The following is a 13,561-nucleotide window of genomic DNA, read 5'->3' on the forward strand; positions in this document are numbered from 1 at the left end:
TTTTTTTAACTTTTTACCTTATCAAAACTATTTCGTCGAAGTAAAATGTTACAGAAAATTAGAAGTGAAGCCCGTGTTTTTTAAATTGTGAAGTAAAAAATAATGTTTCACTTCGTCGGTGTTATTACCGAAGTTGATTGGTATATACTACTTCATAATTAATAATCGCCGAGGTAATCAGTGACGAAATAAAAACAAAAAATTCTACTAGTGTTTGCACTTTGAATCCTGTCTCTTACATCCTCAGCCGTGAACAATTCGACAATATATCTAGCTTCATAGACAATGTCTGTGACAGTTATATTACAACCCTTTCGAGTTCCCGAATCACCCTCTTCTGTTCTGCCTCTCCATATCACTGGATAATGTTGGAACATAATTTCAATTAACGGGTTTATATGTTAATAATTATGTATTGATGACTGTCAAATAAAGTTAGCCCATAAAAGTTATCTAAACAAGGCTTGGGCTTTAATATATATGGTATAGGGTAAACCTTTGATGTCTAGAGACTAAGTAGACTTTTTTATTTGAATGACGAGCTCAAATACAAAATGTAGTCTATAAATAAGAGATCATGGTTTTCATGTTACACACGAAGTCATTCTACACCATATTTTATCAATAGTTAGAAAGCGTATTTAAAAGATTTTCAACGTAAATCGTGTTGATCTGGAAGGTCAATCAATGCAGATCTGCAAGATTAACAATGATTGTTGAAACGACCCTAACTTCTAATTCATTTTAATTTACACTAGTTTTTTTTTTTTAAAGCCATGCATAATTATTTCATCATAAGTAAACTAGCATAAATAATCAAATAACCAAACTCCATATCATCCATAATCATTCATGCGGAATAAGTAAAATAAGCATTAAAAGTCTAACATTTAACTCCATAATTTCTAGCATCTTAACAATCTATAAATAAAACGGTAATCATAAATTCATTTAATGTCTTTAGCATATGCGGAATTTATAGGTCCTTGGGTTTGCACTATGCCTTCCGGATAACTCGATAGTCCGCACCTCACGACTCAACATCATCATTACCTGCAACCATTCAACCCTAATGAGTCTAATGACTCAGCATGGCCAAACCTCACATAGCAAGAAAATAGATTTTTCATGCAAACGTTAAACCTTTAAAACATGCAACCTTTGAAATCATGCTTAAATATGAACATTTTCCCTTTAAAATTATCATTTTTATGTGAAGTCCGATCCTCGAAAGTGAACAGCTTTTATTCGATTGATCAATCTATAAACCATAGTACTAGGCCGCCGGGTTCAACGTCCACGTTTTCGACGATCCCACCGACTATCATAAACATAACTTCACCGTTGACGTTTTCAACGGATCCGTTATCATTGAGATTCCCGCCCACGTTTTCGACGGTTCACTCCCTTTCGTTATTGCAAGTTCACCGTTCCCGTTTTCAACGGATTCCTTACTACTTTTCGTCACGATCAATTCACATTCCTCAAAAATATTTCCCTTTACCTTTTAATTTCATAAAACATTCATGACTTTCCATATTCTTTAAAATTCCCAACAATGGCTCATATCATTCGTATACATCGAAATTGCTAACAATAGCAAATACATGCAAATACGTTAAAACTTTTAAAAATAGCATATACCATGCATATCCTTTAAAACTTCTAAAAATAACATTTAACATGATTTGGAATTTTTTTAGGAAGTTGCAAACCGCCCTCGTTTTCTCGAACCGACCGCACATGTTTCAACGCTATACGTACCCGGACGACATACATGTTAAAATTTCTTGATAAATAATAATTTTTGAATTTTAAAGCATTCCTGTCGTATTTCTTAGATAATAATTTTTGAATTTTAAAGCATTTCGATATGTAATTTTACAACATACATGTTAAAATTTCTTGATTAAAACTATGTATGTTATCAGGACAAATCAAGGTAAGATGAAACGACGGTTGCTTATATCCTAAATTACATACATATATATATATATATATGTGTGTGTGTGTGTGTGTGTGTGTTTTTCTTAAAAAAATTCATGCATGCATGTGGTAAAATGTGATTCACTTGATAATGATCCAAACTCAAATAGATGCTGTCGTATTTCTTAGATAATAATTTTTGAATTTTAAAGCATTTCGATATGTAATTTTACAACATACATGTTAAAATTTCTTGATTAAAACTATGTATGTATCAGGACAAATCAAGGTAGGATGAAACAACGGTTGCACCATTAGGATAAAGTGTTCCTGTAGTGATGTTGGATCACAATTGATTAAAAGGTAGGATTAAAACTTAATGTCTTAACAGGGTTCTTCCAAATCCTCAAGAAGATCAATTAGGGAAAAAGTGTTGTGGGCAGCTGAAATATATTCGGGCAGCGAGTCGATGGCAGAGCAGCTGCTTGAAACCTAACGTTCGTTCCTGTAGTGATGTTGGATCACATGTTATGTAAATTCCATCAATGTCTGAATAACACATAATGACATTAATAAATAAATTATATAATGGAATCCGAAACTAGAAAACATATATCCAATTCATTTAATTTAGACATTTTTATTGTTTATTTTTAATTTCCGAAATGGATTTAGTGGAACTCAAATTTTACATAAATTGAATTCATGAAGATTTTAACATTATATCTGTTGGTTTTCTTTAAAAAAACATCAACGTGTATTAATGTTATTTCTTATTTCATTAACTTATACTTACAACGAAGTCGAAGTAATATGGATGAACAATATAAATTACATGTGTTTAAACGTTAAGTTACTAGGTTTTTCAAAAAATTAGATTGAATTAATGAAAATGTTAACATTGTATTGATTTTTTTTTTTAAAAAAAATCAATTTGTATGTTGATGCAATCTTTTAAAAAAATTCGTTAACTTATATTCACCAATATTGTAACTACATATAAATTCTTCGAGTTTAGGCGTTCAGTTACTTTTGGGCCATTTTTAGTGTTAAAGTATTGACAATTTTGATTTTATTATGTGCATAAAGTATACCAAAATTTTTGCTACAATTCTGAGTAAATTCACTCATTAAATATCAATTCGATCAACATTTAAATATGTTAGTTAATGTTGCGTTTGAGTTGATAGATTCTAAATTCAAAGATTTCAAATACATTTTTGTTGTTTAGAGATGTAAAACCATAAACTTCAAATTCATATTTATATGTTTTATGTTAATTATGATAAATTTCATGTTTATCCAATAATTATCTCATTTGAAATCACTAACGTGTAAATAAGTATAGTGCAAACTAAAGATTTAATTTATTATTTTATTATATAATCAATAAAACTATAATCAAAATCAATGAATTTCAAATTCATCTACCAAATACACCCTAAGCTAACAGTTGAAATAGAAGAAGTATGTGTTCATTAGATATCAGTAGGAAAATTAGAGTGGAAAATTAATTTAATATAGACACAAATCTATTACCAATTTTATAACCCTTTAATTTAATAATTCAGGGTTAACTGTACCACACCTAGATGAAAAGTCTAAAAAGCATAGAACCTCCTAAAAATATTAATAGCTAATATATCTTCTATTTTTTTTAAAAAAAATCATTAATATTTAACTCATGCGTTAAAAAAATGAGTGGATCTTATGTGAGACCGTCTCACGGATCTTAATCTGTGAGACGTGTCAACCCACCCATATTCACAAAAAAAAATTATACTCTTAGCATAAAAAGTAATACTTTTTCATGGATAACCCAAATAAGAGATCCGTCTCACGAATACGACCCGTGAGACCGTCTCACACAAGTTTTTGCCTAAAAAAATTGTAGCACATCTACCTAATTTCTAATGGGTTTCATGAATGAATTTTAAAACACAAAATTTTTAATATGATTTTTTTAAATATAATTTTTACAAAGAGGTGTTGATGTAATTTGCTTTAATAATTCATCAATCTCTGACATGCTAAAATAAAATCAACTTTTGAATTTTTGAAAAAATATTGTAAGAGAAACAGATCAAAAGCAAAGCTGAACGCAGTTGCAGTCCCCTCTCCCGGTTCAAAATACTTGTTACAGAGTAAGGTTCAGAGTAGGACCCTTTATTAATTGATTTTCTTTTTGCGATTGGAGCCACTGTCGCAAGTTTCAATTTTGTTGGGTTATGATTGATTGAAAGTTTTATCCTTTTTGCATTTTCCTTGTGGTGCTCTGAGCTCTGTTAAATGCATCGAAGTGTGATGGTGTTTTGCCGCAGAGCACTCAGAAGTAGAGCCACAGTTTTATCTCCAAATCACCGCCACTACGTGTTGCTTCATCCTCAATTGACAAATGCTGTCAACCTAAGAAATAATCGTGGGTTTTTTCTATCAAGAGCACTTAGCACTTCTACTTATTATAGGCGAGTGCCTGACCCGAATGACCCGGCCACCTTGATGAAGGAGGACGGTGTTGCAGTTTGTTCTCAAATGTGGATTGAAAACTTCAGAGAACCCGAGAAAACTATTACCAATTTGAAGAATTATTTCAGGAGATTTGAATTGTGGGTTTTGGCGTACCAAAAGGTTTCTGCTGATGATATGGGTGCGTACATGCCACGAAGTTCCATCACACGCGCTGCTCTGGAGGATTTGTTGGCTCTACGTAATGCAGTTCTTGATAGTAAGTTCAAGTGGGGAGCTAGGTTAGAGTTTTTCGTCAAGTCACCAAAGGATAAGACAGAATATGAGTCTTTGTCGAAGAGGAAGATCAAGGCAATCTTGACAACTACGCAGCCAGCTGCTTTTCAAGATAGGATTGTCCAAGAGGTATTATTCATGATTTTGGAGCCAGTATATGAGGCTAGGTTCTCGCAAAAGTCATTTGTGTTTCGGCGAGGCAGGAATGCCCAAACAGTTCTGAGGGTGATTAGGCGGAACTTTGCAGGGTACTTGTGGTATATAAAGGGGGATTTGAGTACAGTGTTGGATGGAATGAAAATTGGTATGGTTATTAGTGCTTTAACGAGGGACGTAAGGGATAAGAAAGTGGTTGATTTGATAAAGGCAGCGTTGGCCACACCTGTTATCACTAGTAAGATTGATGATGGGGAGAAGAAAAAGAAGACTAAAAGAAAGCATCAAAAAAAGAGAGTTCTGGCAGAAGATGAGCCGAAGCCTGATCCGTATTGGTTGATAACCTTCTTTGGGTTTGCACCAGAGGAGGCCGAAATACTTCCTTCTTGGGGCCATTGTGGAATCCTTAGTCCTCTTTTGGCTAACATATGCCTGGATGAATTGGATCGTTGGATGGAAGGTAAAATTAAAGAATTTTATAGACCATCTACCAGAGATGTCATATGGAACTCTCCTGATGTGTATGCAGAACAAAGCAATACGTCTTGGCCGGAATTTGTGCCAACTAGTGGCCCAGATAAGACTCGGAAGATTGACTACATCCGCTATGGTGGTCACATTTTGATTGGAGTCAGGGGACCGAGGGCCGACGCAGCAACTCTTAGAAAGCAGTTGATAGAATTCTGTGACCAGAAGTATATGCTGAAACTTGACAACGAGAGCCTCCCGATTGAGCACATTACTAAAGGCATCATGTTTCTTGACCATGTATTATGCCGAAGGGTTGTCTATCCTACTCTAAGATATACGGCTACTGGTGGAAAAATAATCAGTGAGAAGGGTGTCGGGACACTGTTGTCAGTCACTGCAAGCTTGAAGCAGTGCATCAAACAGTTTAGGAAGCTAACTTTCTGAAGGGAGATAGGGATCCAGATCCACAACCTTGCTTTAGAATGTTTCATGCTACCCAGGCTCACACAAACGCTCAGATGAACAAGTTCTTGAGCACAATGGCTGAGTGGTATCGATATGCAGACAATAGGAAGAAAATCGTTAATTTTTGCTCTTACATCCTTAGAGGTTCACTTGCAAAGCTCTATGCTGCTAAGTACAAGCTAAGGTCACGAGCAAAGGTTTACAAGATTGGTTCTCGGAATTTGAGTCGCCCTTTGAAGGAAAAGAAAGGGCAATCGCCTGAGTACCATAATTTACTGAGAATGGGTCTTGTGGAATCAATTGATGGGCTTCAAAACACCCGAATGTCTCTTGTACCAGAGACTGACCATACCATATTTCCAGCTAACTGGAGGCCAGATCACGAGAAAGCATTGCTCGAATTTATTGGGCTTGAAGACTCTCAAACTCTTGATGAGCAACGTGACTGCCTTAAAGAACAAGGTCTGATTTCACCTCAAGATTACATTTCGATGCTAGTATGGAATTATAAAAAGAATGCAATTTCTGTGGACAATCTTTCCTTTACCCGAATCAGTGAGAATGAACTGAACAATGAAGAGGCTTTATTGTCGGATTCAAATGAAAGAATGGACGATGAAGAAGAAAAGGTAGAAAGGATCCATGTTGCACAAATGTAAGGTAATTAAGTCAGTTTTTTCCCATTCGAGGGTAATTATTCTTTCTAGTTCTTTATGTACTGCAGAATAGTTTGTAAGAGAATTATATAATTCAAGCAACACTCGTACTTCGTTCATGGGTAAGCACAACATTTTCAAATGAGCGGAGTGTTAATCCTGAAGAGTTATTTGCTGATATCTTTATCTACTTGCTCTATGTTGATTATTTTATTTGAGTTTGAAGCGAAGATGATGAGCACTCTAGTTCAAATATTTATAACTCACTGAATTTCTCGTTCATTGATTAGTATTCTTCATGGTGAAAACACCCAAAAAAACAAAGAAAATTAACTTGTAAAATCAAGCTCAATGAGATTATTATCAGACCACTAGACTATAATTGAGAAAGTAAATAACAAACCTCATATAAGCTCCTGTTTTTCCACGGGAGTTCACCCATAGCCTCTCGGCTGCAGCTCTGCTCCATCTCGGCTCGGTTATAGGAATTTCAGTAGACGTCAGTTTCTGGACGTGAGACTCCAAACTTTTGACCGATTTCTCAATTTCTTGGGTGACAATCAATTGATCCCCAGGTTTCTCATCTGTTGCAACCACTACAAAGCTCGCCACACAAGCGATTGAAGCAGCATTTACCAGTGTATAGTGAAAGGAATCGCTTCCCATAAAAATTTTGAGATTTCGGAAATGGCGAGAAATCTGGGAAATTGTCATTTCTACTCAACTGTTGAGGCTGGTGGAGAGTGATTTGGGTATATATTGACAATTTTTGGGGCTCCCGAAGTGCCCGTCTCCTGACTGGGCTCGCGGAGACGGGACTCTCCTCCATCGATGTGCAGAGGAGAGAGAGAGATGCAAAAGTACAGAGTCTGTTAATTCTCTACATTTTCTAGAACCATCGTGTCGTTAATTAATAGCATTTTTATTATTTTGAAGTGTTTGTAAGAATTTTTTTTTGAGAAAGTAAGTTGATTAGATTTTTAAATCTACGTGAGAGACTTGAAATATTTTATATATATATTAGATTTTTAAATCTACGTGAGAGACTTGAAATATTTTATATATATATATTTCTTGATTATGGTGTTCGATTTTGTCAAATTTTATTTTGATTTTAATATTATTTTTAATAATAAGAACAAAACATCCGAAAAATAAATGATTCAAATTTAAATTTTATAACTTAAAAGATCAAAATATCATAGAATCAAATATGAGGAAAAAAAAATTCAATTTTCCAAAAAACAAAAAGCGAACAATTCTGCTCCTACATGCTCACTTGCTCTTCGTTTAGCTTCCTCTTCAATTCCTTCCCCAAATTTCTGTTATTTGGTGCGGTAGTTTCCTTCATTAATGAAATTAAAAACCTCAAGTTTTCTGTAAAATATATCACGGGGAAAGATTGATAAGAGCAACGTAGGCCTCTCAAATAAATTTCATCCTAAATTACACATACATATATATATATATATATATATATATATATATATATATATATATATATATATATGTTTTTCTTAAAAAAATTCATGCATGCATGTGGTAAAATGTGATTCACTTGATAATGATCCAAACTCAAATAGATGCTGTCGTATTTCTTAGATAATAATTTTTGAATTTTAAAGCATTTCGATATGTAATTTTACAACATACATGTTAAAATTTCTTGATTAAAACTATGTATGTATCAGGACAAATCAAAGTAGGATGAAACGACGGTTGCTTTTATCTTGGTTTATGACATACCATGCACGAACCATTAGGATAAGTTGTATGCAAGGCTTAGGTTCCAATCCAGTAGATGTCTTTGATAGCCCATTATTGTTTTGGGCCGATCCAAATCTAAAAATGAAAAACCGAGGCGCCGGGATTACTAACCCGGCCCACTTTAATAATTTATTTTATTTTGTTTTTTAGCGGCCAGGGTCTACTTTCTCATTTTTTAAAAATTTTAATTTAATAAATAAACCATAAAACTGAAACGACATCGTCTTCACAGCCAATTGACCGAGCCGCCACACCTGAGCGAAGCTTCCGCCACTCACTTATCACCATCTCCACTTAACTATCGCCACCACCATCTCCCCTCCCAATATCTCTTGATTCCCTATATAATTCATGGGAAAGGGTGGAGGCTGTGTTCCCAGCAAGAAAAAGCTTCCAAAACCCACAACCGCCGCTGCTTCCTCCGATGATAGCCTCCTGGAATCCACCTCTCCGCCTGCCACAAACCATGTCGTCAGCAATGAGTCCACCACCTCCACAGTTTCAGATCCCACGCGGAGTCTCAAGCTTTTCATAGTTTTTTACTCCATGTACGGCCACGTGGAGGGCCTTGCCCGGCGGATGAAACGGGGGGTTGAGATGACTCCCGGAGTAGATGCTGTGCTCTACCGTGTTCCCGAGACGCTACCCGACGAAGTACTTTGCAAAATGCAGGCTCCGCCGAAAGACGATTCGATCCCTGTGATCGGGTCTCCCGATGATTTGGCGACAGCTGATGGATTCTTATTCGGATTTCCCACAAGGTACGGGTGCATGGCTGCGCAAATGAAGGCTTTCTTTGATTCTACGGGACAGTTGTGGAGAGAGCAGAAGCTCGCTGGCAAGCCTGCTGGCTTCTTCGTCAGCACCGGAACTCAAGGTGGAGGCCAAGAGACTACTGCGTAAGCATCTTGCAGTAGAATTATTCCTACTGATCCGTGTATTTGTTCTGCGACAATCGCTGGACTAATTTGGTAGATGAAAATATCATATTTAAAGAAATTTGATTCATTTTCAGCAACTGTTGATCCACCCCTCATTGTCGGTCTTTGGAAATGTTGAAAATAAGAATGAAATGTTTTACTTTTTTGTATTATGGTTTTTTTAATTGCGTTTGCCGAAATTTTTTTTGGTCATGAGTATCACTGTATTTACCCTGCGTATTCATACGTTGTCTGATTTCTCGTCAAATTGTGTATTCTTAATCTCTCCATGTTCATGAGATTTAAACAAGGGATAAGCAAGTTTCTTGCAAAAGCTTTTCTTATGGGTATAGAATGGCATGGAAAGTGGAGATTTGGATGTTCTTATCTGTGCGGACGCACAGGTATGTGGTGTATTTCCATGTGTGTTAGAAAGAGAGGCTGATCTAGGGATTGATACTGTGAAAAAAATTATAAAAGTTTCTTTTTCTGCCCTGTCTGGTAATCTAGGTGAGGCTTAAACTATGGATGTAACCTTAATCTATTGATTAGTTTAAGATATCAAGGGATCGTTATACAACAAATAATGTCTTGTAGGGAATTGTCCGTTGATGGAATATAAGGATCTTCAAGAATTCACATAAATGCTTCATTGTTGCAAAAGAATTATGATACTACGTTTTCCTGGAAAACCACAAAAGAAAGGTTGTATCTTTCTTTTGGTAAGTTGTTAATTGGATGAGTCGAGTTGATATAGCCTTCTCTTTTTATTCTTCTGCATTTATTTTCGTCTGTTTCTCCGTCCTTACGCTGCCCCCAAGGATACCAGCTCTGTGGAAGAGAAAGAACCTTTTGTTTCCCTTCTTGAGGCCCCTTACACCTTCCTCTATGAAGTTCGAGCCTCCTCATAGAGAAGCCTGTGAATTGATCGAGACTGTTGCTGCTGCCCTCTAGGCTGAGTTCATATTGATTTAACGGATTCGGATAAGTTTCGTAGCAAGGCACCAAAAGAACTTGATGATGAAATTAGTATGTAGGCTGTTGAACTTGACTCCAAACTATTGGATCAACTGTGCTGAAAAGTCATTCTTAATTTAATTCCTTTTATTGGTATTTTGTTTTGGGACATGAAATATACCTATATCATGGTACCACTGCAATTAGTATAATCAAGTGTTTTTTATCTTCATTTTCAATAACTGGGAACATTAACTCTGAATTATCACTAGCCTGACATACTATCACCATCCGATCATCTGAATTACCATGCATCAGAAATTTGTATAATTAATAAGGTATAATAATCGGCTCTTGAATGTAATTTATCTGAAATATATCTTCTGAAGCCTCTTATTACAAACATACCTCAGAAATTGTCATATTTGTTTCTTCCGTTGCTCAAACTCGACGCTCCATGTTTGAACATAAATTTCACTGTTCACATATTACTCTGCCGCAGGTGGACAGCAATCACACAATTAGCTCATCATTGGATGCTGTTTATTCCCATTGGATACACTTTCGGAGGTGGTATGTTCAAAATGGATTCCATCAGAGGAGGTACTCCGTATGGTGCTGGAGTCTATGCAGGTGATGGCACGAGGGAACCAAGTGAAACAAAACTGTCCATTGCAGAACATCAAGGCAAATACATGGCTGATATTGTTAAGAGGCTTGCTCAGAGTTAACCGCACATTATTTGTCGAATACTCCCTGTGGAGTGATTTGATCTTTATTTATTGAGTATATGGCATTTCTTTTCATGTCTCCACTGGCAATTGGCGTTAAAGGTAATCTCTTGCTTACTCTCCCATAATCTTGCAAAATTTGCTTGTTTCTTTGATTTCAACTTTGGTTTTCCTCTACATGTTGGCTGTTCTGATTGATTTCAAAATTGTAAATATTCCATTCATTTTTTTTTTCCTTTTTTACAGATCGAATGGAAGATAATAAGGTTTGAATTCATGGAATCTGTTTCTATACAGTCAATATACGTTCATTTGATTTGTATCACATTTCTTACCATGTTCCTATATTTTTTGAAAAATCTATATATTTTTACATTTGTGTCGCATGGTGTCTGTATTTAAATCTGCAAATTTAGTGGTATAATAGCATCTGTAAATTATGGTGTTTGAGCATTTTATGTAGATGATAATGACCTTCCTTTCCCAATTCCTATCCATATCCATATTTCGCCATCAAACCTGCACATTGAAAATAATCAGACACTGATGCTTATCTATCTCCAAATTTGTCACTTATAGCCAGCCATTAACCTTATCTTCTTCAGTTCACAAGATGATGTACTCGTGCTTCTTTTGTATATTAGTTATAATCTTGGGTATGTTTGAATGAAATAATTTACATTTCTTTTAGCAAGATTAAAGTTATATTTGGGGATCGAAATCTTGTCATAGCCAAATGTCGAGAGCCTGTAATTATTATTGCCATCTACAGGTCTGGAACAAAGTTGTTTTTCAAGATTTTTCCAATTAAATTAAATAAATAAAATCTACTTGGAAAATTATTATAAAATGTAATTTACGTAGAAAATTCCAGACATATCTCCAAATTTGAATTGCTTGGTCCAGTTTAAATTTTTTTGAAAAGTAGCCCTTGGCATCTTCTCTTTTGTTGATTCACCAGTTATTAATTTATCGGCCAAACAAATTTTTAATCTTATATTATATTAAAATATGATTATCATTATATTGAGTTCTTGATAAAGGGTTATACGAAAGAATTTGGAAATATGGCCTATTGAATCGTTTTCCTCAAATTTTGAGAAAAAATGGATTCTGAGAAGATATCTTAATCGTTTTTCAAAAGCCCTTCCTTCCATGCGCAATCTCATCTATGTTTCATGATATAATCAGTGCTGCTTTTATATTCTTACTGCACGTACGATATTTGATCAATTTATGTGTACGTTCTAAATGTTAATTTCGCGCCTAAATTATATGACTTTATTCATTAAAATATAAAATTGTTATCTATCTTATAGCTAATCAATTAAAGCTTTTAATTGGTAAATGGTCTCAATTATGTATGATTCTTGATTGACAGATCTATATCTTGGCCATTGTCACGAGGGAAAAATTTTGCATGTTCGGGCGCCATCACTTGCCTTCAAATATACCTATATCCCTCTAAATCTATATCTACTTACATATAAATATATCACTTCCAGTTGTGAATTTCCATATATATCCTTATTTAATCTTTAGCTTAACAAGTTGCATTGAATCTTTTAGTATTTCATTTTATTTTAGTGATTAACTATTTTCCTCCCTCTATGAGTTTTTTAACTTAATTAATTGATGTTACGTTAGTTTTTTTATTTAATTAGTTAATTTATCGACGGTTCGTGTTTTGTTACCATTTTTTTCCTTCGTCTTTTTTACAGTTCGGTTAATCTATCTATATAATAAATTTATCATCTTTCACAAAATTATGATATTATATTAGTTTCCAATGATTTATTTTGATAGTCGTTTTAAGTTCTCCTCTTCCGAATTTTTTTTCAGAGCTCGGTTAATTCTTGTCGCTTTTCACAAAATTTGAAGATTATATCTTGGTCTTTAAGGATGTATTTTGATGGTTATTTTGAGCTCCCCTATCAAAACTATATAGTGTATATTTATTTTACTTTTATTACATTAATTTGTTTAATGGATTGGATATTTTAGTTCTTCATTTTATTTTAGTGATTATTTATTTTCCTCCTTCTATTAGTTTTTTAACTTAATTATTTGATGTTACGTTAGTTTCTTTGATTTAATTAGTTTAATTTATCAATGTTTCGTGTTTTGTTACCATTTTTTTTCTTCATTTTTTTAACAGTTCGGTTAATCTATATAATAAATTTATCATCTTTCACAAAATTATGAGATTATATTAGTTTTCAATAATTAATTTTGACAGTCATTTTAATTTATCATCTTCCGAATTATATATTAGTCTATATTTATTTTAGTTTTATTACATTAAGAACTTTTAACCTCATGATTTTTAAATTTCAAAATTATTTATGTTGTTTAAATATTACTCATGTACCACACCACATTAACTCAGTCATAATTACTAATAAATTGTATATTATTATTATTATTATTATTATTGAAACTCAACGAAGCATATGTGTGGGTAAATGATTGTCACTATCACCTGCATTCAAAATTTGTCATGATGAAATAGTTGAGGTAAAGTGTGGTTAGGATAGTATATTGGTTTGCTTTCGGATGAGATCATTTGATTTGTGATCGGGTATAACTCAATTAATATTATGTTAATTTAACTAATTAATAACGTGTTGTAAAATATTTGAGAAAAATATATTTAAGGATTGAGATTGAAAATGATAATAACCTTATTTCATTATTTGGTTGAATTAACGACAAATATTATTACAAAATACTTTAATATGATACTTTATTTTATTTTTAATTTATTAAA

The 13,561-nt window shown here is 33.9% G+C and overlaps 1 protein-coding gene and 1 pseudogene across 1 annotated transcript; both read left to right on the top strand.

Annotated features, from left to right (window-relative positions):
* The first annotated feature begins 4,002 nt into the window (after positions 1 to 4,002).
* Positions 4,003 to 6,594, top strand: LOC140822150 (nuclear intron maturase 2, mitochondrial-like; annotated as a pseudogene).
* A 1,805-nt stretch (positions 6,595 to 8,399) lies between these two features.
* Positions 8,400 to 11,175, top strand: LOC140821991 (probable NAD(P)H dehydrogenase (quinone) FQR1-like 2). The gene is made up of 3 exons (XM_073182695.1): positions 8,400 to 9,082; positions 10,563 to 10,893; positions 11,038 to 11,175. Exons 1-2 carry the CDS (start codon positions 8,535 to 8,537, stop codon positions 10,789 to 10,791), a joined length of 777 nt encoding a protein of 258 aa, XP_073038796.1. The 5' UTR covers positions 8,400 to 8,534; the 3' UTR covers positions 10,792 to 10,893; positions 11,038 to 11,175.
* Positions 11,176 to 13,561: the final 2,386 nt, after the last annotated feature.

Source organism: Primulina eburnea, unplaced genomic scaffold (assembly GCF_022965805.1).
Source record: "Primulina eburnea isolate SZY01 unplaced genomic scaffold, ASM2296580v1 ctg739_ERROPOS11973397, whole genome shotgun sequence".
Classification (NCBI taxonomy): domain Eukaryota; kingdom Viridiplantae; phylum Streptophyta; class Magnoliopsida; order Lamiales; family Gesneriaceae; genus Primulina; species Primulina eburnea.

What these genes read in the sequence shown, in the direction of transcription:
- LOC140821991 (XM_073182695.1), top strand. Translation starts at nt 8,535, where the DNA reads ATGGGAAAGGGTGGAGGCTGTGTTCCCAGCAAGAAAAAGCTTCCAAAA. An exon ending in GGAGGCCAAGAGACTACTGC is followed by an intron (nt 9,083 to 10,562) that starts GTAAGCATCTTG and finishes ACTCTGCCGCAG; the next exon opens with GTGGACAGCAATCACACAAT.